Source organism: Saimiri boliviensis, chromosome 17 (assembly GCF_048565385.1).
Source record: "Saimiri boliviensis isolate mSaiBol1 chromosome 17, mSaiBol1.pri, whole genome shotgun sequence".
Lineage (NCBI taxonomy): Eukaryota > Metazoa > Chordata > Mammalia > Primates > Cebidae > Saimiri > Saimiri boliviensis.
The window spans coordinates 16,224,144-16,249,736 of NC_133465.1; the positions used below are offsets into that span (position 1 = coordinate 16,224,144).

Sequence of the window (25,593 nt, forward strand, 5' to 3'; positions counted from 1 at the left end):
GCTCCTCCATAGGCAGAGCAGCCAATCACTTTAAATTCATTTTTACAACCTAACTTTTTTTTTTTTGAGACGGTTTTGCTCTTATCACCCATCCTGGAGTGCAATGGTGCGATCTTGGCTCACTGCAACCTCTGCCTCCTGGGTTCAAACGATTCTCCTGCCTCAGCCTCCTGAAGTAGCTGGGATTATAGGCACCCACCACCACACCCAGCTAATTTTTTTGTATTTTTAGTTGAGATGGGGTTTCACCATGTTGGCCAGGCTGGTCTTGAACTCCTGATCTCAGGTGATCCACCCGCTTCCATCTTCCAAAGTGCTGGAATTACAGGCGTGAGCCACTGTGCCCAGCCCCAGCCTAAGTTTTGACATATTTTAGATGCCAGTTCATTTAGTGTAAGGCATAAGATTAGACGTTGGCATCAAAGGACTGTGCCTCTAAATGAATGCATATAATAAAGAGATATTTTGCCTTCAAGGCAAATGAGACCCACTTAGGATGATCTCAGGCTCAGCATAATCCTTAAACAGCGTTATGGACATTTCTAACTTTTAAATTTTCATTTACATTTGTTTATTTTATTACACTTCCCAAGAGAAGATTTTCCATTAAAGTTTTATTAAGTTATTCCTATTGTACCTAACCTCAGTCCCCATTGTCCCTCTCATGCTCCAGATTGTCATATCTCAGACTGATGTGTCTACCAGAGGCACAGTGGCCTCAACAGCACATGCCAGTGAGTCAGTCATCAGGTTATAGTAGCCTGGGAATAGGGTGAATACAGGCTTGAACTGGACTAGTATCTGTTTGCAAGGAGGCCCAATCTAGTGGGTAAGCCATTGCAGCAAGTGTTTCTAGCAAAAAAGATGGTCAGAGTCAGGCAGGGGGGCCTTGCTGTGATTCTGGGTTGACCTTGTTTGGAGTTAGATGACCATAGCCATCTAGGACAGAAAACTGGTTCAAGTCACTAGGCTTGAACCTGTCATATTGCCAGACCCTCTTATGGTCTTCACCAACTGGGCTAGCTTCATTCTCAGTAGATGAACAGACAACTACATCAGGGTAGAAGCCCAGGCACATGGACATGGAAAACCATATGCATCACTGAGGAAAAGCCTGGAGCTTGATATACACACAGATGCTTGAGATTCCCCCCAGTCCATTGGATACTGGGTCTAAAATATTTTTCACGTTGGTAATTCTAGGCCTTATCTGCTCCTGCCTTCATGGGTCCATACTAACTCCACTCGAGAAAGGCTAAGGGTCCTATAAGACTGGAGAAATAGGGTTGATGCAGATAGATTAGCCTTGATTGTCTGGAGAACATCAGCTGGTTTTTAGCCCACAATACTTTGGAGCAGAATTGGGTAACTTCGAGTGATGGGTGGATCTTTTTTTTCTTCTAATTTAACTTTCTGTTCATGTTTAGCTTACATACAGTATTGGGTCATTTTTTACATTTTTTTTCTTTCTAATATATTTTATTTTTTAGAGCAGTTTTAAGTTAACAGCAAAACTGAACAGAAATTTTGCCCTTGCCCCCACAAATCCATAAACTCTCTCATTATCAGCATCCCCAACCAAATGGTACATTTGTTAAATTTGATTAACCAACATTGACACATCTTTATCACGTGGAATCCATCATTTACATTAGGATTCACTCGCTGGTTTTTTTGTTTTGTTTTGTTTTTCGAGATGGAGTATCACTCTCTTGCTTAGCCTGCAGTGCAATGGCATGATCTTGGCTCACTGCAACCTCCACCTCCTGGGTTTAAGCACTTCTCTGCCTCCTCCTCCCAAGTAGCTGGGATTACAGGCACCCACCACCACACATGGCTAATTTTTGTATTTTTAGTAGAGATGGGGTTTCACCATCTTGGCCAGACTGGTCTTGAACTCCTGGCCTCATGATCCACCCACCTCAGCCTCCCAAAGTGCTGGGATTACAGGTGGGAGCCACCGCCCCCAGCCCACTCGGTGTTTTTAGAAGGAAGAAAAGACTCTTTTTTTTTTTTTAGACGGAGTTTCACTCTTGTTACCCAGGCTGGAGTGCAATGGCGGGATCTCGGCTCACCGCAACCTCCGCCTCCTGGGTTCAAGCAATTCTCCTGCCTCAGCCTCCTGAGTAGCTGGGATTACAGGCACACGCCACCATGCCCAGCTTATTTTTTGTATTTTTAGTAGAGACGGGGTTTCACCATGTTGACCAGGATGGTCTCGATCTCTTGACCTCGTGATCCACCCGCCTCGACCTCCCAAAGTGCTGGGATTACAGGCTTGAGCCACTGCGCCCGGCCGGAAAAAAAGACTCTTGTGCTCTCGCATGTATAAATATAGTGGCTCACACCTATAATCCCAGCACTTTGGGAGGCTGAGACAGGAGGATCACTTGAGGTCAGGATATTGAGACCAGGCTGGCCAATATGACGAAACCCCATCTCTACTAAAAAATATAAAAATTAACTGGGCATGGTGGCATGTGCCTGTAATCCCAGCTACTCAGGAGGCTGAGGCAGGAGAATCACTTGAACCCAGGAGGTGGAGGTTGCAGTGAGCCAAGATCATACCATTGCACTCCAGCCTGGGTAACAAGAGTGAAACTCTGTCTCAGGGAAAAAAAAAAAAAAAAAAAAAAATATATATATATATATATATATATATACACACACACATATGCTCATATATATATATATATGCTCATATATTTATATATAAGCACTAAAATCACATAAATGTACATTCATCTGAAGTTGTCAAGGAAATAATTATGAAATTTTTCAGATGGTTATTTAAGTAAAAAATTTTTCTAGGAATGCATGGACCCCTGAGAATTTAGCCGCAGACTCTCAGGGATTTGTGGACTTCAGTTGGAAAACATTGCTGTAGAACCATAGTTCATTTTGAACTCATTTTTGCAAGCTAAATTTTGATGTTTTAGATGCTAATTCTAGGAATGTTCTGCCTTTTCTAAGAAAAGTCCAAGCATTTTTTACCTGCTCTAAAAGAACATCAAAAGCTTTTATGTTTCGGAGACTGGATGCAAGAGATTGTTTAACAAATCCCATCCCATCCCTGAGAATGTGTCTAGGCATTTGCTCTCTGCAAAGCCAGATGCAACATTTGTAATAACTAAGGCTATCTCTGGCTAGCACTGAAAGTGTGTCTTTTGTCTACACTCTTAACTAACCACATCAAATAGCATCAACCCACTTGGAAATGATTTTGAAGTGATTTGGATCTCTCTTGTATATTTTCCCTATAAAACCCTAGCCTGGTAGGTGTGTATATTTTCTGTTGCAATATTTAATGCTTAGTTCCTTGCCTACATCTAAGAATTTTAGAAGGAATTGGATATTGATGTTGGCAACATTTTGTTGTTGTTGTTGTTGTTGTTGTTGTTTTTTGAGGCGGAGTTTCACTCTTGTTACCCAGGCTGGAGTGCAATGGTGCGATCTCGGCTCACCGCAACCTCCGCCTCCCGGGTTCAGGCAATTCTCCTGCCTCAGTCTCCTGAGTAGCTGGGATTACAGGCACACGCCACCATGCCCAGCTAATTTTTTGTATTTTTAGTAGAGACGGGGTTTCACCATGTTGACCAGGATGGTCTCGATCTCTTGACCTCGTGATCCACCCGCCTCAGCCTCCCAAAGTGCTGGGATTACAGGCTTGAGCCACCGCGCCCGGCCCAACATTTTTTTTTTTAATTTAATTTTTTTAAAGATGGGGTTTCACCGTGTTGGTCAGGCTGGTCTTGAACTCCCAACCTCAGGTGATCCGCCCACTCTGGCCTCCAAAGTGCTTGGAGTACAGGCGTGAGCCACCACGCCTGGCAGATACTGGCAAATTTTTATGAGACTGGCTAAAGGAGAAAAAAGAAGGGGACCTGTGATGGAATCTTCCATGACAAGGGAGAAATACTGGCCTCAGTTTCCTGCAGAAGCAGGAGCTCTGGTACACAGGTGGTGTGCCCATTGGCACAGCTCCCATCTGACAAGAAGCAGGCAAGCCAAAGGGGAGGAACGTAACCTGTAAGACCCATCCTCAGACATTCTGCTATTGCCCTCAGACAATGGAAGGGTGGCAACAGCTGTCCATGGGGGCACTGCTAAGAGAGGCTGATCAGCAGATCGGGACTATAATTCACCATAGTGGTGGACTGCCCTAATTTGGAGACCATTGCCTTTCAAGAATGCACCCTGCAGAAGCTATCTGAGCATCACCACACAGGGTCTTCCTAGGAATTCGCACATATCACAAATTTCCCTCAGCTTTGCCTGTCCCCAGTCCCCTGAAAGCCCTCCCTTTTTCTGGGTGTGAAAGGAATGGCTAGGGATCCCTTGGCTTAGCCACCTTCTTGCCCACCATAGCCAGCATCTCAGAGGGAACATGCAGGAGGGAGATAGAAAAGCCTTAGTTTTAGGAGAAAAGCCTTAGTTTTAGGAGAGGGATAGCGTCATGGAATGCTGAATTAGGGGTAATAATTGATCTGGGTTGTTTTCACCAGATAGTTACTACTATTATGTAAAATATCTATTTCTACATACCCTAAACACCCATCCTTTTTTTTTTTTTTTTTTTTTTTTTTTTTGAGACTAAGTCTAGCTTTTGTCACCCAGGCTGGAGTGCAGCGGTGCGATGTAGGCTCACTGCAACCTCCACCTCCCGGGTTCAAGTGATTCTCCTGCTACAGCCTCCTGAGTAGCTGGGATTACAGGTGCATGCCCACTACACCTAGCTAATTTTTGTACTTTTAGTAGAGACGGGGTTTCACCATGTTGGCCAGGCTGGTCTCGAACTCCTGACCTCAGGTGATCTGCCCACCTCAGCTTCCCAAAATGCTGGGATTACAGATGTGAGCCACTGCGCCCGGCTGACAAAGGAATCTTTTTGCCTCCCAAACATAGTCATTGTTGATTTCACAAAATATCCCTGGAATTGCTCTTTCTAAGGCTAACAGGACTACTTAGGTGGTTCCTAAAGTCCCTTCTACCTCATGCATTCTCTGGTTAAAGAATCAGCAGTAATCATGTGGAAGGAAGGTATCTTCCTCAAACTCTTTTTAAGAATGATCTCAAGGAATCAAGAGTGCTCATTAAGTTGGTGAAAGAGTCAGTGCAAAATGCAGCTCATACATATATCCTGATGTTACGTTAGCACTCCTCAGAAAGCTGGGCAAGATGTCCAGGCTGGTCATAGGACTCAGCCCCCATTATGGGTCCAGCAGCCAGTAACAGTAAACAATGCCTACTTCAAAAGATATTTCTGGCCAAGTGAGGTGGTTCAATCCCAACTTTGGGAGGCTGAAGTGGGAGCATCATTTGAGCCCAGGAATACAAGACCAGCCTGGGCAACATGGCGAGACCCCATCTCTACAAAAAAAAAAAATTTTTTTTTTTTTTTTTTTTTTTTTTTAGTCAGAGTCTCACCCTATCACCCAGGTTAGAGTGCAATGACATGATCTTGGCTCACTGCAAGTTCCGCCTCCTGGGTTCAAGCGATTCTCCTGCCTCACCCTCCTGAGTAGCTGGGATTACAGGCACACACCACCATGCCCAGCTAATTTTTGTATTTTTAGAGGAGACGGGGTTTCACCATGTTGGCCAGGCTGGTCTCTAACTTCTGACCTCAGGTGATCTGCCAGCCTTGGCCTCTCAAAGTGTTGTGATTACAGGCGTGAGGCACTTTGCCTGGCCTGAAAGCTGCTTTTATAAACAGGTCATGTACCCGTCATGCTCGGTTACCAGCACCCAGCCTCGTCCTTGGCATGCTGCTGGTATCTGGTAAATGTTTATGTCCTATCCAGAGCAAGTCAGACAGGCAATCTCCAACTGCTCCTCCTGGCTCCTTTCCTGGCTCCTCTTCTTGCCAGCTCTTTCTTTGTAGATCTTCAAAGTGCTGTCTTCAGCCCTCTTCTAGGCAGTTTCATTTCTTACATCTGTGCTGCTGCACCACCACCCTCCCCACATCCCCTCTGGCAAATGTCTCAGATCTTTTCTCTCAGCCCGCCTCCCCAATTCTAGTCAGCACCTTCATCATGTAGAGTCTAGTTCTGTGTCATTCTGTTATTGATATCCATCTTTTCATCCTCACCATCTTAATCCAGGCCCTCATCATCCTCTCTATGCATGTCCGCAGAGATTTTTCTCTCATTCAGCCTGCTCCAGAGTATGACTTTCTGAAACATAGACTGAATCCCTGAAAATCTTTAAAGGCCCCCCTGTTGGGTCTAGCATAGTCCAATCCCCTGAGCAGAATATTGAAGGCCCCTCAGGGACCGGCTCTGTTCTCCTTCATTTTGCAATCTAATCACACAAGGCTGTCTGCTGTTAGCCTCATACCCATTGCTCTGGTTTTTTTGTTTGTTTGTTTGAGATGGCATCTCACTCTGTGGTTCAGGCTGGAGTGCAGTGGCGCAATCTCAGCTCACTGAAACCTCCGCCTCCCAGACTCAAGTGATTCTCCAGCCACAGCCCCCTGAGCAGCTGGGGTTACAGGAGCCCGCCACCTCGCCCGGCTAATTTTTACATCTTTAGTAGAGACCAGGTTTCACTGTGTTGGCCAGGCTGACCTCAAGTAATCTGCCTGCCTCAGCCTCAGCCTCCCAAAGTGCTGGGATTACAGGTGTGAGCCACCACGCTGGGCTAGTTTCTAGTTTAAAACAAAGATGATAGCAGCCCTTCCTCTAAACAAATCTCCTTGCCTGGGGACTAGACTGCCTTTGTAGGACTAATGAATTAGGCATAAGATTAGAAATTATTATGGTTTAGGAGTCATGCAGCTGGAGGCTACAAGATTCTGACCCTCCCCAAACTGCTCCTAAAATCAGTGCTTGAGATATTTCCCAAACCATGGACTTGATGGATCAAAGCTGGCACCACGCAGATCGATTAACTGGCTCTTCAGATCTCGTGGCCCCACCTAGGAACTGACTCAGTGCAAGAGGACAGCTTCAATTTCCTATGATTTTTTTTTTTTTTTTTTTTTTTTTTTTTTTTTTTTTTTGAGACGGAGTTTCGCCCTTGTTACCCAGGCTGGAGTGCAATGGCGCGATCTCGGCTCACCGCAACCTCCGCCTCCTGGGCTCAGGCAATTCTCCTGCCTCAGCCTCCTGAGTAGCTGGGATTACAGGCACGTGCCACCATGCCCAGCTAATTTTTTGCACTTTTAGTAGAGACGGGGTTTCACCATGTTGACCAGGATGGTCTCGATCTCTCGACCTTGTGATCCACCCGCCTCGGCCTCCCAACGTGCTGGGATTACAGGCTTGAGCCACCGCGCCCGGCGCCAATTTCCTATGATTTCATCTCCTACTTAACCAATCAGCACTCCGGGCTCACTGGCTTCCCCCCAACCCACCCGAGTTGTCCTTAAAAACTCTGATTCCGGAATGCTATGGGAGACTGATTTGAGTAATAATAAAACTGTCTCCTTTACAGCCGGCTCTGCATGACTTAATTACTCTTTCTCAATTGCAATTCCCGTTTTGATAAATCGACTCTGTCTAGGCCGCAGGCAAGGTGAACCCATTGGGCGGTTGCAACATTAAACAGCAAAATAACAATTTAAAAAAATTATTTGTAGATACAGAATCTTACTAATGTTGCCCAGCTGGTATTTTAACTCCTGGCCTCAAGCAGCCCTCCCGCCTCAGCCTCCTAAAAGGCTGAGATTGTTACAGGGGTGAGCCCCATACCTGGCCAAATTGGCAATTTTTGAAGAAAGATTTCTCAGAAGGACTTTGCAAGCTTTATGTACTTTATTTTTGTTGCAATAATATGAAATGCATCTTTCTGGAAAGGTGAACCCAGGTAACTGATGTTGGTATAATACCTAGCACCCATGACTTGCTAATCCCTTTTATGTCTTATGAGAAAGGAAAAATCCATTTTATGGTTAGATTTGGGGGCTTCAAGCCTCATGTGGAAAGGGTTTCTTGGGACATTTGGTCTGTCTGGTCTCCTAAGCTGCTTAGGGATGAGGCCCTCATCACACCAGATACTTAATAAAAGTGCATTGCTCTTTATATACCTCTTTTTTCAGTCCTTTTTCTCAGATCGCCTTTTCTCTTCCTCATCTTTTCCCCTATTTCTTTCCTCTGTGTATGGCTTAGCTTAATCCTTGGTAATGCAGAGACAGTCCCCGACTCCCCCTACCAGAAACTGTTGGACCCTGCTGCAACCTTCCTGCAGTTTAGACCTCATTTCTTCACAGTCCTGTAGTGGGAGCAGCTACGCTCCTGCGGGGCCATCAGACCAGAAGACAGTTGCTGCCTCCTACAGTGGCCCTTGAGGGGCGATATTGACAGTCCCAAGTTAGGCTTCTGCGTCCTTGGCCAGCCTTACTGTCAGCTCTGAACTCCACTGACCTTTGCTCGCTTTGGATGACAAAGGAAGTAATCGAGTTTAGAAATGGGCCAGAGGAGGGTGGAGGGGTGGCTGAACCTTCCCGCTGGCGCTGTACAAGCCACAAGACCAAATAAGGGCGTGTGAGCCGCCTCCGCCTGTATTAAAGTTCAGAGTGCAGTGTGCAAAAGTGGGACTCGGTTCTCAGAGATAAGCTGTTACCCAACCCTGCTTGAGTTCCAGCGGCGGAGGCTGCAGTCTCCCGCTCCGTGCAGGGCTAGGTCTGGGGGAGGAAGACCTGGGTCCCTGGGCTTGCTTAGCTGGGGAGAGGAGGGAAGGGGGGCTTCCCTCCCCAGCACCCGGTGGCTTGAAGGGACCTACAACTCCACAGATTTTCACAAAGGGTTTCCATGACTCTCCGGACTAGAAAGTGCCGGCCAGGGTGACTCATTAGAATGTCTACTCATTAGAATGTGTCGGAAAGGTCACCGTTTGAGGAGATTCAGACAGTGGGAAAAACAAAAACAAAAAGCACGTTATTCTAATGAGCTCTTTCAGCCTGGCTTGTTTACCGAACTCAAAGGTGTAGGGCGGGGCTGAGAGTTTGGGGCCTTTTCTAGCGTTGTTAACCCTGTGTTGGCTGAATACAGACCCGGGAAGGAGTCGTCTGGCTTGCTTCTCTTGTGTTCTTAGCTTCCAAAATAGTAGTCTCTTTCTACTCAGAGCCAGAGGCGCAGTGCTCTCAGGTCATGAGGTGCCTTATGTGCTTCAATGGCCACTAACTGATGGAACCCTGAACCCGCTGGATTCCTCACCTCCTCCCCTGCCCATCTCTCCTTCCCCCAGCAAACTCCCTCATCCTGCAGCAGCCCGAACTTCAGCCTCCCAGACCCTAAGCTTACCAAGGGAAGAGACCGTGTCTTGTATTCATGTTTTTATCCCTAACGCTCGGCCATATGTTTGACACCTAGTGTGTGCTTAGTCTGGATCACTTAAATGTACAGTGATTTCATTCTCCCCGAGCCCCACTCTGATGTTGTGGGTCCCTGGATACCCCTCCAGATGCCTTCCTCCAGCCATGGCTGTGCAGGCACCCACCAGCCTCAGACCCACACTGTTCCTCCTGCTCTCTGCCCCCAGGCTTCTCTGCCATTGCCCAGAGTCTCAGGTGTTCAAGTAGGCTCACCTCTGAAAGTAGAGAGATAACAGCCTGTGGAGATAAATACTTCCTTCTTTCTCTTCCTGGGAAGATGGTCAGTTGTAAGTTGCTTTTCTTACAACTTTCAGAGAGACCCGTGGGGATCACAAAACCAGTGCCCAAAAGTAGGGCCAAGTCAATAAAGCATTCCTGCTTCCCTGCCTTCTCCATCTGTCAGTGGCTCCTGCTTCCGGGGCCACACTCCGCAATAAAGTACACACTAAGCTAAGGCCTTCTTCCTAGACTCTGCTTTCTGGGGAACTGAGACTTGAATACATTCAGAGCCCTTTAAAAAGTTCTCTCACAGACTTATTTTTGTTTTCAACATTCAGTTCCTCTAAATATATTTCTGTTCCTTTTTCGTCTGAGTCTCATTCTTTTTGACTGAAAAGTCAGAAGCAAAATTAAAGTTTAGTGACTATGGTTTTTTTGTCCTGTTATACGTTGACATTCCTTACCGTGGGTGTATCTGTGCTTTCTTTGCTCTTACTCTGAACATGCCCAAAAAATCTCTTGTGTTATCTTTAGCATTTTTCATAAGCCACGCTTCAGGAAGTTAGAGAAATTGCTCCCTAGTGCAGAGCAACAGAACTGCCCTTTCTGCTGCAATTGCAGTGAAAGTGATATCTCTGACCGAGCTGACTTTGGCCTTTAGGCTTCTCTAATTATTTCCTTAAGTTAGATTTCTAGAAACACAAGGTCAGAGGGCACAGATCTTCACACATAGGCAAGTTACCTTCTTCCTGAGATGTAGCAATTTAAACTCACACTAGCAGTAAACAGTGCCCCTTTCTCTGTACCTTTCTCCAACACAGACATCTTGCTTTAATCTTGCATTTCTTTGATTCTTTCTGAGAAGCAGAAGGAATATATGTTAGCAATTTGCATTTCTTCTTTTTTTTTTTCTTTTTTTTTGAGACAGACTCTTGCTCTGTCACTCAGGCTGCAGTGCAGTACTGTGATCTCGGCTCACTGCAACCTCTGCCTCAGCCTCCTGAGTAGCTGTGTCTATAGGCGTGCGCCACCACGCCTGGCTAATTTTTGTATTTTGTTTTTTTCTGTTTTTAGATGGAATCTTGCCCTGTCACCCAAGCTGGAGTGCAGTGGCACGATCTCGGCTCACTGCAACCTCTGCCTCCCGGGTTTTTTGTTTTTTTTAAAAAATAATATATATATATTTTTAAAGACGGGGTTTCACCATGATGGTCAGGCTGGTCTTAAACTCCCAACCTCAGTTGATCCACCCGCCTTGGCCTCCAAAGTGCTTGGATTACAGGCATGAGCCACTACACCCGGCCTGCCTCCTGGGTTTAAGTGATTCTCCTGCCTCAGCCTCCCCAGTAGCTGGGATTACAGATGTCCACCACTACACTTGGCTAATTTTTTATGTCTTTAGTAGAAATGGGGTTTTATCATGTTGGCCAGGCTGGTCTCAAACTCCTGACCTCATGATCTGCCTGCCTCGGCCTCCCAAAGTGCTGGGATTACAGGCCTGAGCCGCCATGCCCAGCTCAATGTTTGTATTTTTAGTAGAGACGGGGTTTCAACCATATTGGCCAGACTGGTCTTGAACTCCTGGTATCGTTATCTGCCCACCTCACCCTCCCTAAGTGCTGGGATTACAGGCGTGAGCCACCGCATGCGGCTACATTTCTTTTTTTCTAAATTGCCTGTTCTCTTTCTTTTTTTTTTTTTTTGAGACGAAGTCCGGCTCTTGTTGCCCAGGCTGGAGTGCGGTGGCGCAGTCTCAGCTCACTACAGCCACAGCCTCCTGGGTTCAAGCTATTTGCCTGCCTCAGCCTCCTGAGTAACTGGGATTACAAGTGCCCACCACAACGCACAGCTAATTTTTGTATTTTTAGTAGAGATGGGGTTTCTCTATGTTGGCCAGGCTTGAACTTCTGACCTCAGGTGATCCACCTGTCTTGGCATCCCAAAGTGTTGGGATTACAGGCATGAGACACTTGGCCCAGCCAACTGCCTTTTTTTTTTGAGATGGAGTTTCACTCTTGTTGCCCAGACTGGAGTGCAATGGCACAATCTTGTTTTCTTTAAACATTCTTTAATAGGTCTTTTTAATGTTTTAAGTAGTCCTCAGATTTCCTTTGTGAACTATCTTGAAAGTTTTGCCTTTTTGCTGCTTTCTTTTTTTTTTTTTTTTTTTTTTTTGAGACGGAGTCTCAGTCTCCAGGCTGGAGTGTAGTGATATGATCTTGGCTCACTACAACCTTTGACTCCCTGGTTCAAGGGATTTTCCTTCCTCAGCCTCACAAATAGATGGGATTACAGGCATGCACCACCATGCCCAGCTAATTTTTGTATTTTCAGTAGAGATGGGGTTTCACCATGTTGGCCAGAATGGTCTTGATCTCCTGACCTCCTGATCTGCCTGCCTTGGCCTCCCAGAGTGCTGGGATTACAGGTGTGAGCCACCGTGCCCAGCCTTTGCTGGCTTCTTAGGAAATGCCACCTGACTGATTTGAGATGTAAAGTGATGAATATGCAAAGACCATATGTCTCTGAATTCAAAGGTCTAGGTGTAAGGTACAACCTTGTCAGGTATTTCGGAGTTTGCCTTTTATCGTTTCTGAGCTAAGAGATGAACCCTGTGGGCTGGAATTCTCAAAGGAGAGCAGTTTGTCAGGAAAGGAGGCTTCAGCAACTGCCTGATGCAGTCTCTAGTTATCTTGGTCCTGCACCAGCAGTATCTGATGCTCTGTCATCCAGCTCCATTCTTCAGATTTGTCATCTCTGCTTTACTTGGGTAAAACCTGGCTGGAAACTTGGCTTCAGTCCTCCATATCCATCTGTTTTAGGCAGACTTAACTCAGCTTTACATCTTTGCAAACTTACCCACACACAGCAGCATCGGAGAGATTTCCATACTCTGATTAAAACTGCAGTAAAAGCCACAAAGGACCTTGCTTAAATGAAAGGAAGTTTCTAGGAACTCTAAACTCAGAAGCTTTATGACCATTCCCTGTAGACCTGCAAAGATCTGGATTTGAAAAGTCACAAGCAGCAAGGGAATTGCACTGGAATAGTCGTCTTTTGCTGGAGCAAATCCATTGCCTGGTTGATTTTATGTCACATAGGTAGGGCAATTCCAGACTTTTATTTTCTTTTGAGACTAGTCTAGCTCTGCTGCCCAGGCTGGACTGCAGTTGCTTACTGTAACCTCCGCCTCCTGGGTTGTGATTCTTCTGCCTCAGCATCCCAAGTAGCTGAGACTATAGGCATGCAACACAACATCTGGCTAATTTATGTTTTTTTTGTTTTTCTGGGTTTTTTTTTTTTTGGAGATGGAGTCTCGCTCTTGTTGCCCAGGCTGAAGTGTGCACTGATGTGATCTCAGCTCACTGTGACCGCTTCCCAGGTTCAAGCAATTCTCCTGCCTCAGCCTCCCAGATAGCTGGGATTACAGGCATGAGCCAACGTGCCTGGCCAATTTTTGTATTTTTAGTAGAGACAGGGTTTCTCCATGTTCTCTGAGCCTTAGGTGATCCGCCTGCCTTCTCCTCCCAAAGTGCTGGAATTACAGGCATGAGCCACTGCGCCTGGCTTTTTTTTTTTTTTTTTTTTTTTTTTTGAGACAGAGTTTCGCCGTTGTTGCCCAGGATTGCAATGGCTGGATCTTGGCTCACTGCAACCTCTGCTCCTCAGGTTCAAGCAATTCTCCTGCCTCAGCCTCCCAAGTAGCTGGGATTGCAGGTATCTGCCACCATGCCCGACTAAATTTTTGTCTTTTCAGTAGAGATAGGGTTTCACCATGTTGGCCAGGCTGGTCTCAAACTCCAGACCTCAAGTGATCCACCTGCTTCGGCCTCCCAAAGTTCTGGGACTACAGGCATGAGCCACTGTGCCCAACCAATTATTGTATTTTTACTAGAGATGGGGTTTCACCATATTGGCTAGGCTGCTCTTGAACTCTTGACCTCAAGTGTTCTACCCACCTGGGCCTCCCAAAATGTTGGGATTACAGGTGTGAGCCACTGAGCCTGGCTTTCTTTTTTCTTTTCTCCTTTCCCTTCCCTTTCCCTTTCTCTTCCCTTCCCCTCCCTTTTCTTTTCTTTTTCTTGGCTCACCGAAACCCCCACCTCCCGGGTTCAAGTGATTCTCTTGCCTCAGCCTCCCAAGCAGCTGGGACTACAGGCACAAACAACCACACCCAGCTAGTTTTTGTATCTTTAGTAGAAACGGGATTTTACTATGTTGGCCAGGCTGGTCCCAAACTCCTGACCTCGTGATCCATCTCGGCCTCCCAAAGTGCTGGGATTACAGGCGTGAGCCACCATTCCCGGCTAATTTTTTTTTTTCTTAATTTGTAGAGATGGGGTCTCACTAGGTTGCCCAGGCTGGTCTTGAACTCCTTGGCTCAAGTGATCCTCCCACTTTGGCCTCCCAAAGTGCTGAGATTACAGGTGTGAGCCACCACACTTGGCCCCCAGATCTTCTTTAAGTGTAAAGCTTGACTACTCTTTGAGGCTTGACTTCTACTTTCAAATTGGCTTTGAATTACATATAAGTTATTTCCAAGGAGGAGAGTCAGTTAACTAGATAAAATTGTGGTCTTTACCATATGTGCATTCTTTTATATTCCCAGTTAGCTCTGTTAGTGCTTGTATAATCCATATGTACTAAGTAAATCTCTCAACCAGTTCTTTCCAACTGTGGAAAGAAGTAAATGATGTGGGGCTGGGCATAGTGGCTAACGCCTGTAATCCCAGCACTTTGGGAGGCCGAGGTGGGCAGATCACCTGAGGTCAGGAATTTGAGATCAGCCTGGCCAACATGGTGAAACCCCATTTCTACAAAAATACAAAGATTAGCCAGCCATGGTGGCGGGTGCCTGTAATCCTAGTCACTTGGGAGGCTGGGGCTGAAGCATCACTTCAACGTGGGAGGCAGATGTTGCAGTGAGCAGAGATTGCGCCATTGCACTCTAGTCTGGGCGAGACAGCAAGACTCCATCTCAGAAAAAAAGAAAAAAAGAAAGAAAGAAAATAGGGCTAAGGCAGGAGGATCACTTGATACCAGGAGTTTAAGACTAGCCTGGCCAACATAGCAAGACCCCATCTCTACAAAATTTAAAAAGGATTAAAAAGTAGATAATATTAAAACACTAGATTTTTTGAAGGAATGGAGCTTTTTTTTTTTTCTTTTTTTCTTTTTTTTTGAGATGGAGTCTTGCTCTATCACCCAGGCTGGAGTACAGTGACATAATCTTGGCTCACTGCAACCTCCAACTCCCAGGTTCAAGCGGTTTTCCTGCCTCAGCCTCCCAAGTAGCTGGGATTACAGGCACGCACCACCACACCTAGCTAACTCTTGTATTTTTAGAAGAGACACATTTCATTGTGTTGGCCAGGCTGGTCTCGAATTCCTCACCTCAGTTATCCACACGCCTCAACCTCCCAAAGTGCTGGGATTACAGGCATGAGCCAACATGCCCGACTGGAATGGAGCTGTTGATATAAATCGTACTTATTAGTTTTCCCTTCAGCCTATAAAATGTAGAAACACTATCTTTTTAAAAAACACACTCCTTTGATGCTATACCCCTTGCAAGTTAACACTTTCCATCTACTCTTTATAGCAGAGTTCTTACAAGAGAGATCCACACATGTGCTGTGCCTTTCGTTTCACCAGTGACTCAAAAGATGCATTTCTATGATTTTATCACAAAGAAGTACTAAGAAAGGCATACAGAGGGTTTTGGATACAGCTGCCCATTACAGCCTTTTACAATAGTAAAAAATTGGAAACAACCTAAATAATTGATGATAGGAAGGCTTTAAAAAATTATGGCATCTATAAATGAGGATTTGGCTCTGCTGCAAATGGCAGATGACCCACAATAACTGTAGCAGGAGGAGGGGTGCTGTCTGGGACGGTGTGATGGCTCACTCCCCAGAGTCCTTGCAGCCTGAGTTCCCCTTTTTTATTACTCTTCCCTGTCTGGCTTCATACCTAAGATTACTTCACAGACCAAGCTCGGTTCTCCTGTTCTGGTTATCAGGAAGAGGGACTAGACAAAAAAAAAAAAACTGGGGCAAATGTCATTCACCAACTGTCTCTTAAGGAAGCATCCAAAAACTGACTTACAACGTGTTTATCTAGGGCAGAATTGTTACTGTATTAGAGAAGACAGGCCAGGCGCAGTGGCTCACGCCTGTAATCCTAGCACTTTGGGAGGCCAAAACGGGTGGATCACGAGGTCAGGAGATTGAGACCATTCTGGCTAACATGGTGAAACCCTGTCTGTAATCAAAAAAATACAAAAAATTAGCCGGGTGTGATGGCACACACCTGTAGGCACACAGGTGGGATGGCACACTCCCAGCTACTCAGGAGGCTGAGGCAGGAGAATCCCTTGAGCCTGGGAGGCAGAGGTTGCAGTGAGCTGAGCTGAGATGATGCTATTGTACTCTAGCCTGGGCAACAGAACAAGACTCCTCCAAAACAAAAGTGGGGAAGACAGAAACTTGGACCCAGGTCTTGAGCTGCTTAGGGTTGAACAAAGCTTGTTAGGGTAGTTTAGGCAAAGAACAACTCAGGTAATTGGTCTAAAAGGACTTTTTTCTACATTTATCTGTTTGAAATTTCCCAGCATTAAATTTTATATTTTCCTATATTGAGGGGAAGGGGTCCCATTGGGATATTTTGCTTCCTTGCCCAATGTATACACTTTTTACACCTCATCTGTTTTATAAAATTACAATGTTTCTTTTCTTTTCTTTTCTTTTCTTTTTTGAGACGGAGTTTCGCTCTTGTTAGCCAGGCTGGAGTGCAATGGCGCGATCTCGGCTCACCGCAACCTCCATCTCCTGGGTTCAGGCAATTCTCCTGCCTCAGCCTCCTGAGTAGCTTGCATTACAGGCACGTGCCACCATGCCCAGCTAATTTTTTTGTATTTTTTGTAGAGACGGGGTTTCTCCATGTTGACCAGGATGGTCTTGATCTCTTGACCTCATGATCCACCCACCTCGGCCTCCCAAAGTGTTGGGATTATAGGCGTGAGCCACCGCGTCCGGCCCGCAATTTTTCAAACATCATCTTGCTTATATGCATCAGCTACCAGTGGCTGGTATATTGATACTTGCCTTTTCGTCTAAATACAGGCCACTTCTATCAACCAACTAGTGCTTATTAAACCCCAACACACTTCCTTGCATAGGATAGAAGCACAATTCCTTATTGTTATTTATTTTTTAAAAAGTGTTTATTGACTTGAGTCATACCATGTACCACCTAAGAAATAAAAGAGTAAGACACAGGCCTAGTCTTATATTTTAACGATAGCTAAAGAGACACATAAAACAACAGTAAATAATAGAATACTACATTGAAGCAGGTACTAAGTGGGGTAGTCTGGGCTATACTTGGTAGAGGAATTCAGTGAAGGTTTCTAAATACAAGGAAGGTGTGTAGTAAAGAATTTGGCCTTGTCCGATGAGAGATATGGTCTCTGGCTTTTGGGAGGTTATCTGTGTCATCCCTGATACCTTTGCTCTGTGAGGGAAGCTCACCTGGAGAAAGGCTCACAGGAACAGGTGTTGCTCCATGCTTTTCTTTCAGTGGTTCCACCTCCTGATAGTGGGTGAGGTCAATCATTTGCTTATGACAGAGTCCTAAAAGAATTGGAAGGGCTCTCAGGAGGTCATCAGGCACATCCCAGAATTATTTTATCTTTACCGATGATGCAGCTGCTGCCATGGTCACATGGAAAGCAGGGGAGCTAGAACTTAGGTTCCATGTCGTCCTACTCCACATTCTCTCTGCCACGTCACATTGCCTGCTGGTGACACTGGACCACTGTAATCATGGACAGTACTAAGCCCTTGAGCTTCTGCGGTGAAGCTGGCTATTAACCCTTGCCATGTCTCCCTTCCCTGAGCCTTGAATCCTGCCTGCCCTGTGGTGCCCCCATGTCCTCCACTATGGTGCTCCCCCCGCCCTGTATAATCAAGCACCTGGTGGGTTACTGCTTTTCCATAAAGCTGGAAAACTCTTAGACAATGAGAGGCAGGTGGCCAGACTGCTACCGTCCTTTGAAGGTTTAGGGCCAAGATTGAGCAGCAATTGAAAGTAAATATCCAGGCTGGGCGTGGTGGCTCATGCCTGTAATCCTGGCACTTGGGGAGGCCAGGGCGGGTGGATCACCTGAAATCAGGAGTTTGAGACCAGTCTGGCCAACATGGCAAAACCCTATCTCTAAAAGAATAAGAAAAAAGAAAAAAAAAAAAGAAAAAGAAATACCCACTGAACATCTGCTGTGAGTAAGACATTGCCTCCATCTTATGCCTTTACTCTGTTCCAGTGGAAACTAGTTTCCAGGCTCCCGCGTTGATTGGCTTCTGGAGAATTTGACCAGTAGAGGGCAATGATGGATGGCTAGAAGGTAGCGGAGGGAAGAACCAGGTATTTCCCCCATGCTACACCTTAAGTGGCATGTCCATGAGCAGGTTGGTGTTTTTCCTGACATCTAGCTAGTTCTGACATCTAGTTCCCACCACTGCTCCCCTTCCACAGCTCTGGTGTCCCATCCTAGAAGCAGGGGTGCCCTTCTGATGTTGCCAGTCTCTGCATTCAAGCGAGTCTCCTGCCTCAGCCTCCCGAGTAGCTGGGATTACAGGTATGCACCTCCTTGCCTGGCTAATTTTGTATTTCGCATTTTTTTTTTTTTTTAGTGGAGGTGGAGTTTCTCCATGTCGGTCAAGCTGGTCTCAAACTCCCAACCTCAGATGATCCACCCGCCTCAGCCTCCCAAAGTGCTAGGATTACAGGTGTGAGTCACTGTGCCCAGACTAGTTTTTGTATTTTTTGTAGAGACGGGGTTTCACTATGTTGGCCAGGCTGGTCTGGAACTCCTGACCTCAGATGATCTGCCTGCCTCAACCTCCCAAAGTGCTGGGATTACAGGCTACATATATTTAATTATTGACTCTCCAACTTTTTATAAGTCCCCTGATGGACAGATGTTACATGAGCCATTCATCAGTCAAGGTTTACAAGAAAATGGAGAACACCAGTTATTTCAAAAGGAATTTAATACCAAGACTTGTTTACCCACTGTATGGGAACAGCTGAGAGGCCAAACAGGGAACAGTGAAACAATGCAGAGATCAGGCTCCCCTGTCGATTGGCTTCTGAAGAATTTGACCAGCAGAGAGCAATGATGTATGATTGAGAGGTAGCAGAGGGAAGAGTTCGAGACCTCTTTACTAAAAATGGTCTCGAAACCCCTGTCTTTACTAAAAATACCAAAATTAGCCAGGCATATTGGCAGGTGCCTGTAGTCCCAGCTACTTGGGAGGCTGAGGCAGGAGAATCACTTGAACCCGGGAGGTGGAGGTTGCAGTGAGCCAGGGTTGCACCACTGCACTCCATCCTGGGCGACAGAGCAAGACTTCATCTCAAAAAAAAAAAAAGAACTGGGGAGTTTCTTTCTTTCTTTCTCTTTCTTTCTTTCTTTCTTTCTTTCTTTCTTTCTTTAAGGGAGACTTAAATTAGGCTAATGTAGCAGTAACAGCCATGATTCTGATGCTTAGGCATTTTTGTTTTTACAGTTCTTAAATGCTTTCTGACCTGTGTTATCTCATTAGCTCTCTCAAATAAAGGAAGTGAATCAAAATTGGAGATAGATTGGGAAAAACTTGAATGCCTGACCAAGAGGAGTTTGGACTTGATCATAAAAGCAATGATGCTTTATCAGATGTGTCACATCACAGAGCACATATTTACAGTCCAGAGTCCCTCCCTAGATGATTGGCCTCACCCACAATCACCGGGTGGAGCCACCGAAAGAAAGGCACAGAGCAACACCTGTTCATACGAGCATCGTTCCTCGGAAGAGCAGATCCTAGTTCTCTGAAGATAAAGGGAAGACAGCCATGAGTTTACCCCTCTTTGAGGTTTATCTTTCAGCCTGTCAGAACCTCAGAATTACAGAGATTTAGTAGGCTTAGCCAGCTATCCTCCCATCCTGTCTCTCATATGCTTAAGTTCCATATATTATTGGTGTGGTGTATTCCCTCTCCAAAATGATGCATTGATACATTTATGTGGACCTCTCAGCCAGGAGTATGTATGTAGCTGTTGTCACTCCAAGGCATTTTCTCTGTTCCCTGTATCTATTTCTCTTCAGCTGCTTGAGCTCAGCTGGTTATGTTTTACACACTATATCCAGCTCCATTTCCAAAAAACAAAACTAGACTTTGTCCTGGTCCCACTTTAATCTCTTTCTCCCAATCCTGTCCCCAACCTGCTAAGCTGTCTGTCCTGCTTACTGCAGGAGCACAATGAGAACCACATGGAGTGGCCGATGGGATAGGGCTTTGAAAAGTACAAAGCTGCCCTCTGGGCTGGGCATGGCGGCTAATGCCAGTAATCCAGGCACTTTGGAAGGCTCAAGTGGGTGGATCACCTGAGATCAGGAGTTTGAGACCAGCCTGACCAACATGGAGAAATCTCATTTCTATTAAAAATACAAAATTAGCTGTGCATGGTGTTGCATGCCTGTAATCCCAGCTTCTTGGAAGGCTGAGGCAGGAGAATCACTTGAACCCGGGAAGTGGAGGTTGTGGTGAGCCAAGATTGTGCATCCTGGGCAACAAGAGTGAAACCGTCTCTCTCTTTCTCTCTCTCTCTCTCTCTCTCTCTCTCTCTCACACACACACACACACACACACACACACACACAAAGAAGCTGCCCTCTGCAGAAAATACCCTAAGGCAGAGGTCTCCAACCCCTGGGCTGCAGACCAGTATGGGTCCCTGGCCTGTTAGGAGCCAGGCAGTGCAGCAGGAGGTGAGTGGCGGGCAAGCAAGCACTACTGCCCAAGCTATGCCTCTCAGATCAGTGGCGGAATTAGATTCTCATAGGAGTGCAAACCCTATTGTGAACTCTGCATGGGAGGGATCTAGGTTGCAAGCCCCTGTGAGAATCTAATGCCCCCCACCCCTGTCCATGGAAAAACTATCTTCCATGAAACTGGTCCCTGGTGCCAAAAAGGTTGGGGACCACTGCCCTAAAGGGTTGGTAAATGAACCAACTGAAGCAAAGGAAATAATGACATTATTTATTGCTGAGGCTCATGTCATTTTTCTGCTGAAAACCCTCCAGTGACTCTTCTTTGCCCGAAGTCCTAAGGGAGGCCAGTTAATGACCTTTGTCCATAGGGAGGTGATAACAGCCTGCCTGATAGGGAGCAGAGCCCATGTCCTCTCAGTAGCATTATGGGTGTTGCTGTAGGACCTAACCCAAAGAGAGACAGGTATCATTTTATAAGACTATGAATAATTTTTTTTTTTTTTGAGACGGAGTTTCACTCTTGTTACGCAGGCTGGAGTGCAATGGCGCGATCTCGGCTCACTGCAACCTCTGCCTCCTGGGTTCAGACAATTCTCCTGCCTCAGCCTCCTGAGTAGCTGGGATTACAGGCATGAGCCACCATGCTCAGCTAATTTTTTGTATTTTTAGTAGAGACGGGGTTTCACCATGTTGACCAGGTTGGTCTCGATTTCTTGACCTCGTGATCCACCCGCCTCGGCCTCCTAAAGTGCTGGGATTACAGGCTTGAGCCACCGCACCCGGCCTGAATAATATTTTTTAAAAAGATGGCCAAAGTGAGCCCTTGGTCTTATATCAGGTGACACCATAGATCGAAGCACAAAAAAGAGACAGGAAGGATTTCAGCAGGTTGGGGGAGATAGGCCTGTAGTATGGCCAGGTGGAGATACAGATAAATTGCAGATTATTCTGTTGAAAACTCTGTACCTGACATGCAGCAAGCCTTAGTCCTGATGGAAGGGGAATGTAGCTGGCTCCCTAGTGCTCAAGCATTTTGGCTTTGCAGGCAAAACCTGCATTCAAATCTAACTATAACAGCCTTGCAAACAAGCTACTTAACTCCATAGGTAAAGGCTCTGTCAAAGGCCAGGCACGGTGGATCATGCCTGTAATCCCAGCATTTTGGAAGGCTGAGGCAGGTGGATCACCTGAGGTCAGGAGTTCAAGACCAGCCTGGTCAACATGGTGAAACCCTACCTCTACTAAAAATACAAAAATTAGCCAGGCGTGGTGGTACATGCCTGTAATCCTAGCTACTCAGGAGGCTGAGCAGGAGAATCATTCGAACGCAGGAGGCAGAGGTTGCAGTGAGCTGAGATCTCACCACTGCATTCCAGCCTGGGGCACAGAGTGAGACTTCATCTCAGGAGAAAAAAGTATATATACAAAAATTAGCTGGGCATGGTGGTGCATGCCTATAATCCCAGCTACTCAGGAAGCTGAGGCGGGAGAATTGCTCGAACCTGGGAGACGGAGGTTACAGTGAGCCAATATCACCCTACTGCACTCTAACCTAGGTGAAAGAGCAGTAATCCCAGCACTTTAGGAGGCCGAGGTGGGTGGATCACCTGAGGTCAGGAGTTCAAGACCAGCATGGCTAACATGGCAAAACCCTGTCTCTACTAAAAATACAAAAAATTAGGTGGGCATGGTGGCAGGTGCCTGTAATCCCAGCTACTTAGGAGGCTGAGACAGAAGAATCACTTGAACCCAAAAGGCGGAGGTTGTAGTGAGCCAAGATTGCACCACTGCACTCCAGCCTGGGTGACAGAGTGAGACTCCATCTCAAAAAAAAACAAAAAAATAAAAAAACACACCAAGCTTTCCAATGTAAAAAAAAAAAAAAAAAAAATGGCTGGGGGCAGTGGCTAACACCTGTAATCCCAGCACTTTGGGAGGTCGAGGTCTGTGGATCACGAGGTCAGGAGTTCAAGATTAGCTTGGCCCACATGGTGAAACCCCATCTCTATTAAAGATACAAAAAATTATCTGGGCATGGTGGCGGGCACCTGTAATCTCAGCTACTCAGGAGGCTGAGGCAAGACAATCACTTGAACCCAGGAGGCAGAGGTTGCAGTTAGCCGAGATTGTACTATTGCACTCCAGCCTGAGTAACAGAGCGAGACTCTGTCTCAAAAAAAAAAAAAAAAGCTTTGTCAAAAGATGTTTATGACTTTAGTGAAGTAACATACCTTTGTACTTTTTATTAAAGTAATATTACTATTACCCTTTCTTTTTTATTTTTTTTTAGAGACAGGGTTTCACCATGTTGGCCAAGCTGGTCTCGAACTCCTGGCCTTAAGTGATCCACCCACCTCGGCCTCCCAAAGTGCTGAGATTACAGGCGTGGACCACCACGCCCGGCCACTATTACTCTTATAAAGTGCATATCATCATGCCTTGTGCTCAAGCTCTTTTTTTGGAGACGGAATCTTGCTCGGTCACTAGGCTGGAGTGCAGTGGCGTGATCTCTGCTCACTGCAACCTCTAGCTCCCAGGTTCAAGCGATTTCCCTGCCACAGCCTCCCAAGTAGCTGGGACTACAAGTGTGCACCACCACGCCTGGCTAGTTTTTTTGTATTTTAGTAGAGACAAGTTTCACCATGTTGGCCAGGATGGTTTCGATCTCCTGACCTTGTGATCAGTCCACCTGGGCCTCCCAGAGTGCTTGGATTACAGGCATGAGCCATAGCGCCTGGCCTCAAGTTCATTTTTAACACATTTGTTTCCCCAACTTGTGGACAGAGCCTTGTCTTGTTGATGTTGTTTCTTCCCCTCAGCAACAAACATAACGCTCCAAAAGTGTCTCATGTGGAATTGTGCATTAACTTCTAGTTGTTTCATGTTTGTAAATCTTACCTTAACTGAAATCTGAGGAAGTTTAAAGGCAGGGACCCGTTGCCCACCTAAATATCATAAAACTGGACATGCATCTACTGGAGCTTAGGGAGAAGGTTGTACTTGATTAGAAAAGGTGTTCAAGTTATGCTTCTCCCTTGTAGGGATTTTCCAGATGACCCAGGCGTGCAGTGGGACACAGAGCATGTGGCCAGCGTCCTCCTCCAGCATATAGAAGTGAATGGCATCAATCTGGTAAGGGAACACCTTCCTGAATGGAAAGCCTGAGGTCTTGGTCCCATTCATACCAGCTAGTTTCCATAATTTTTCTTGTGGCCACCCTCCCACTTCCAGTCCTTCTCCAGGGCCACTCTCCAAGGAGGCCAGAACTTACAGTGCTCACTGTTAAACCTACTGAGGAACAAACATGCCTTTTGATATCTTTTTGATATTTTGTGAGACTAAATAACTAAATTATCAGTGCTCGGATAGAGGAGGGAGATTTTGCTAAGCTGTGTCCTCCTTAACACCCTCAAGCTCCCACGGTTGTCCTGCCACCTAAAAACTCAGGTCCCCCAGAGCCTCCCCAGTGATTCTCATTTATACAGAACTTCACCTGACCTTTTACCAAGCATTTTCACAGAATATCATTTTAACTTTGAAAGTAAGCCAGGCGCGGTAGCTCACACCTGTAATCCCAGCACTTTGGGAGGCCAAGGCGGGTGGATCAACTGAGGTCAGGAGTTCGAGACCAGCCTGACCTACATGGAGTACAAGAGTGTAACTCCATCTCAAAAAAAAAAAAGTAAAATTTGTGGCTGGGTGTGGTGGCTCACGCTTGTAATCCCAGCACCCTGGGAGGCTGAGATGAGTGGATCACCTGAAATCAGGAGTTCCAGACCAGCCTGGCCAGCATGGTGAAACTCCATCTCTATTAAAAATACAAAAATTAGGCCAGGCGCGGTGGCTCACGCCTGTAATCCCAGCACTTTGGGAGGCCGAGGCGGGTGGATCACAAGGTCAAGAGATCAAGACCATCCTGGTCAACATGGTGAAACCCCCGTCTCTACTAAAAATACAAAAAATTAGCTGGGCATGGTGGCGTGTGCCTGTAATCCCAGCTACTCAGGAGGCTGAGGCAGGAGAATTGCCTGAACCCAGGAGGCGAAGGTTGCGGTGAGCCAAGATCGCGCCATTGCACTCCAGCCTGGGTAACAAGAGCGAAACGCCGTCTCAATAAATAAATAAATAAATAAATTTGCCGGGCCCGGTGGCTCAAGCCTGTAATCCCAGCACTTTGGGAGGCCGAGGCGGGTGGATCACGAGGTCGAGAGATCAAGATCATCCTGGTCAACATGGTGAAACCCCGTCTCTACTAAAAGTGCAAAACATTAGCTGGGCATGGTGGCACGTGCCTGTAATCCCAGCTACTCAGGAAGCTGAGGCAGGAGAATTGCCTGAGCCCAGGAGGCGGAGGTTGCGGTGAGCCGAGATCGCGCCATTGCACTCCAGCCTGGGTAACAAGGGCGAAACTCCGTCTCAAAAATAAATAAATAAATAAATAAATAAATTTATTAATTTAAAAAATAATACAAAAATTAGCCAGGCCTGGTGGCGTATGACTGTATCCCAGCTACTTGGGAGGGGGGCAGGTGCAGTGCTGAGGCTCAAGAATCGCTTGAACTTGGGAAGCAGAGTTTGCAGTGAGTGCAGATCGTATTACTGCACTCTAGCATGGTGAAAGAGCAAGACGCTCTCTCAAAAAAAAAAAAAAAAGTAAAATTCTGAGTTTACATTGAAGAAATTGAGGTTTTGCAGAGACCAAGCAGCTTGTCCAAGGTAAGCAAGTGGTGGTAAAACTAGGATTTTAAGCCTTGATTTCTTCATTCCAAGAAAACATGAGAATGCATTCGTACCCACTAAGGAAGAAAATTTTAGATAAAATTGGAGTAGTAGCTGAGATATGTATTTACTGCAAAGGTGGACAAGCCTAGCAACACCAGTCTCAGTTCTTCTAGGATCAGCAGGATAGCTTAGCCCGTAGTCAATTTTAAAGCTGCCAAAGAGGTTTAAGAGATTCTTTTGGCTTGGCCTCCTGAGTAGCTGGGACTATAGATGCATCCCGTCATGCCTGGCTAATTTTTGTAGTTTTTTTTTTTTTTTTTTTTTTTTTTTTTTGAGACAGAGTTTCCCTCTTGTTACCCAGGCTGGAGTGCGATGGCGTGATCTCTGCTCACCGCAACCTCTGCCTCCTGGGTTCAGGCAATTCTCCTGTCTCAGCCTCCTAAGTAGCTGGGATTACAGGCACGCGCCACCGTGCCCAGCTAACTTTTTGTATTTTTTTAGTAGAGACGGGGTTTCA

General features: G+C 46.1%; 1 protein-coding gene across 4 annotated transcripts in view; it reads left to right on the forward strand.

The window, feature by feature from the left end:
• PIGL (phosphatidylinositol glycan anchor biosynthesis class L) overlaps positions 1-25,593 on the forward strand; it is a 127,612-nt gene that overhangs the window by 54,673 nt on the left and 47,346 nt on the right. For all 4 annotated transcript variants that reach the window (XM_074388235.1, XM_074388236.1, XM_074388233.1 and 1 more), the window contains exon 3: positions 23,396-23,486. In XM_074388235.1, coding sequence (XP_074244336.1) covers positions 23,396-23,486 — 91 coding nt within the window. The remainder of the gene's footprint in view (positions 1-23,395; positions 23,487-25,593) is intronic.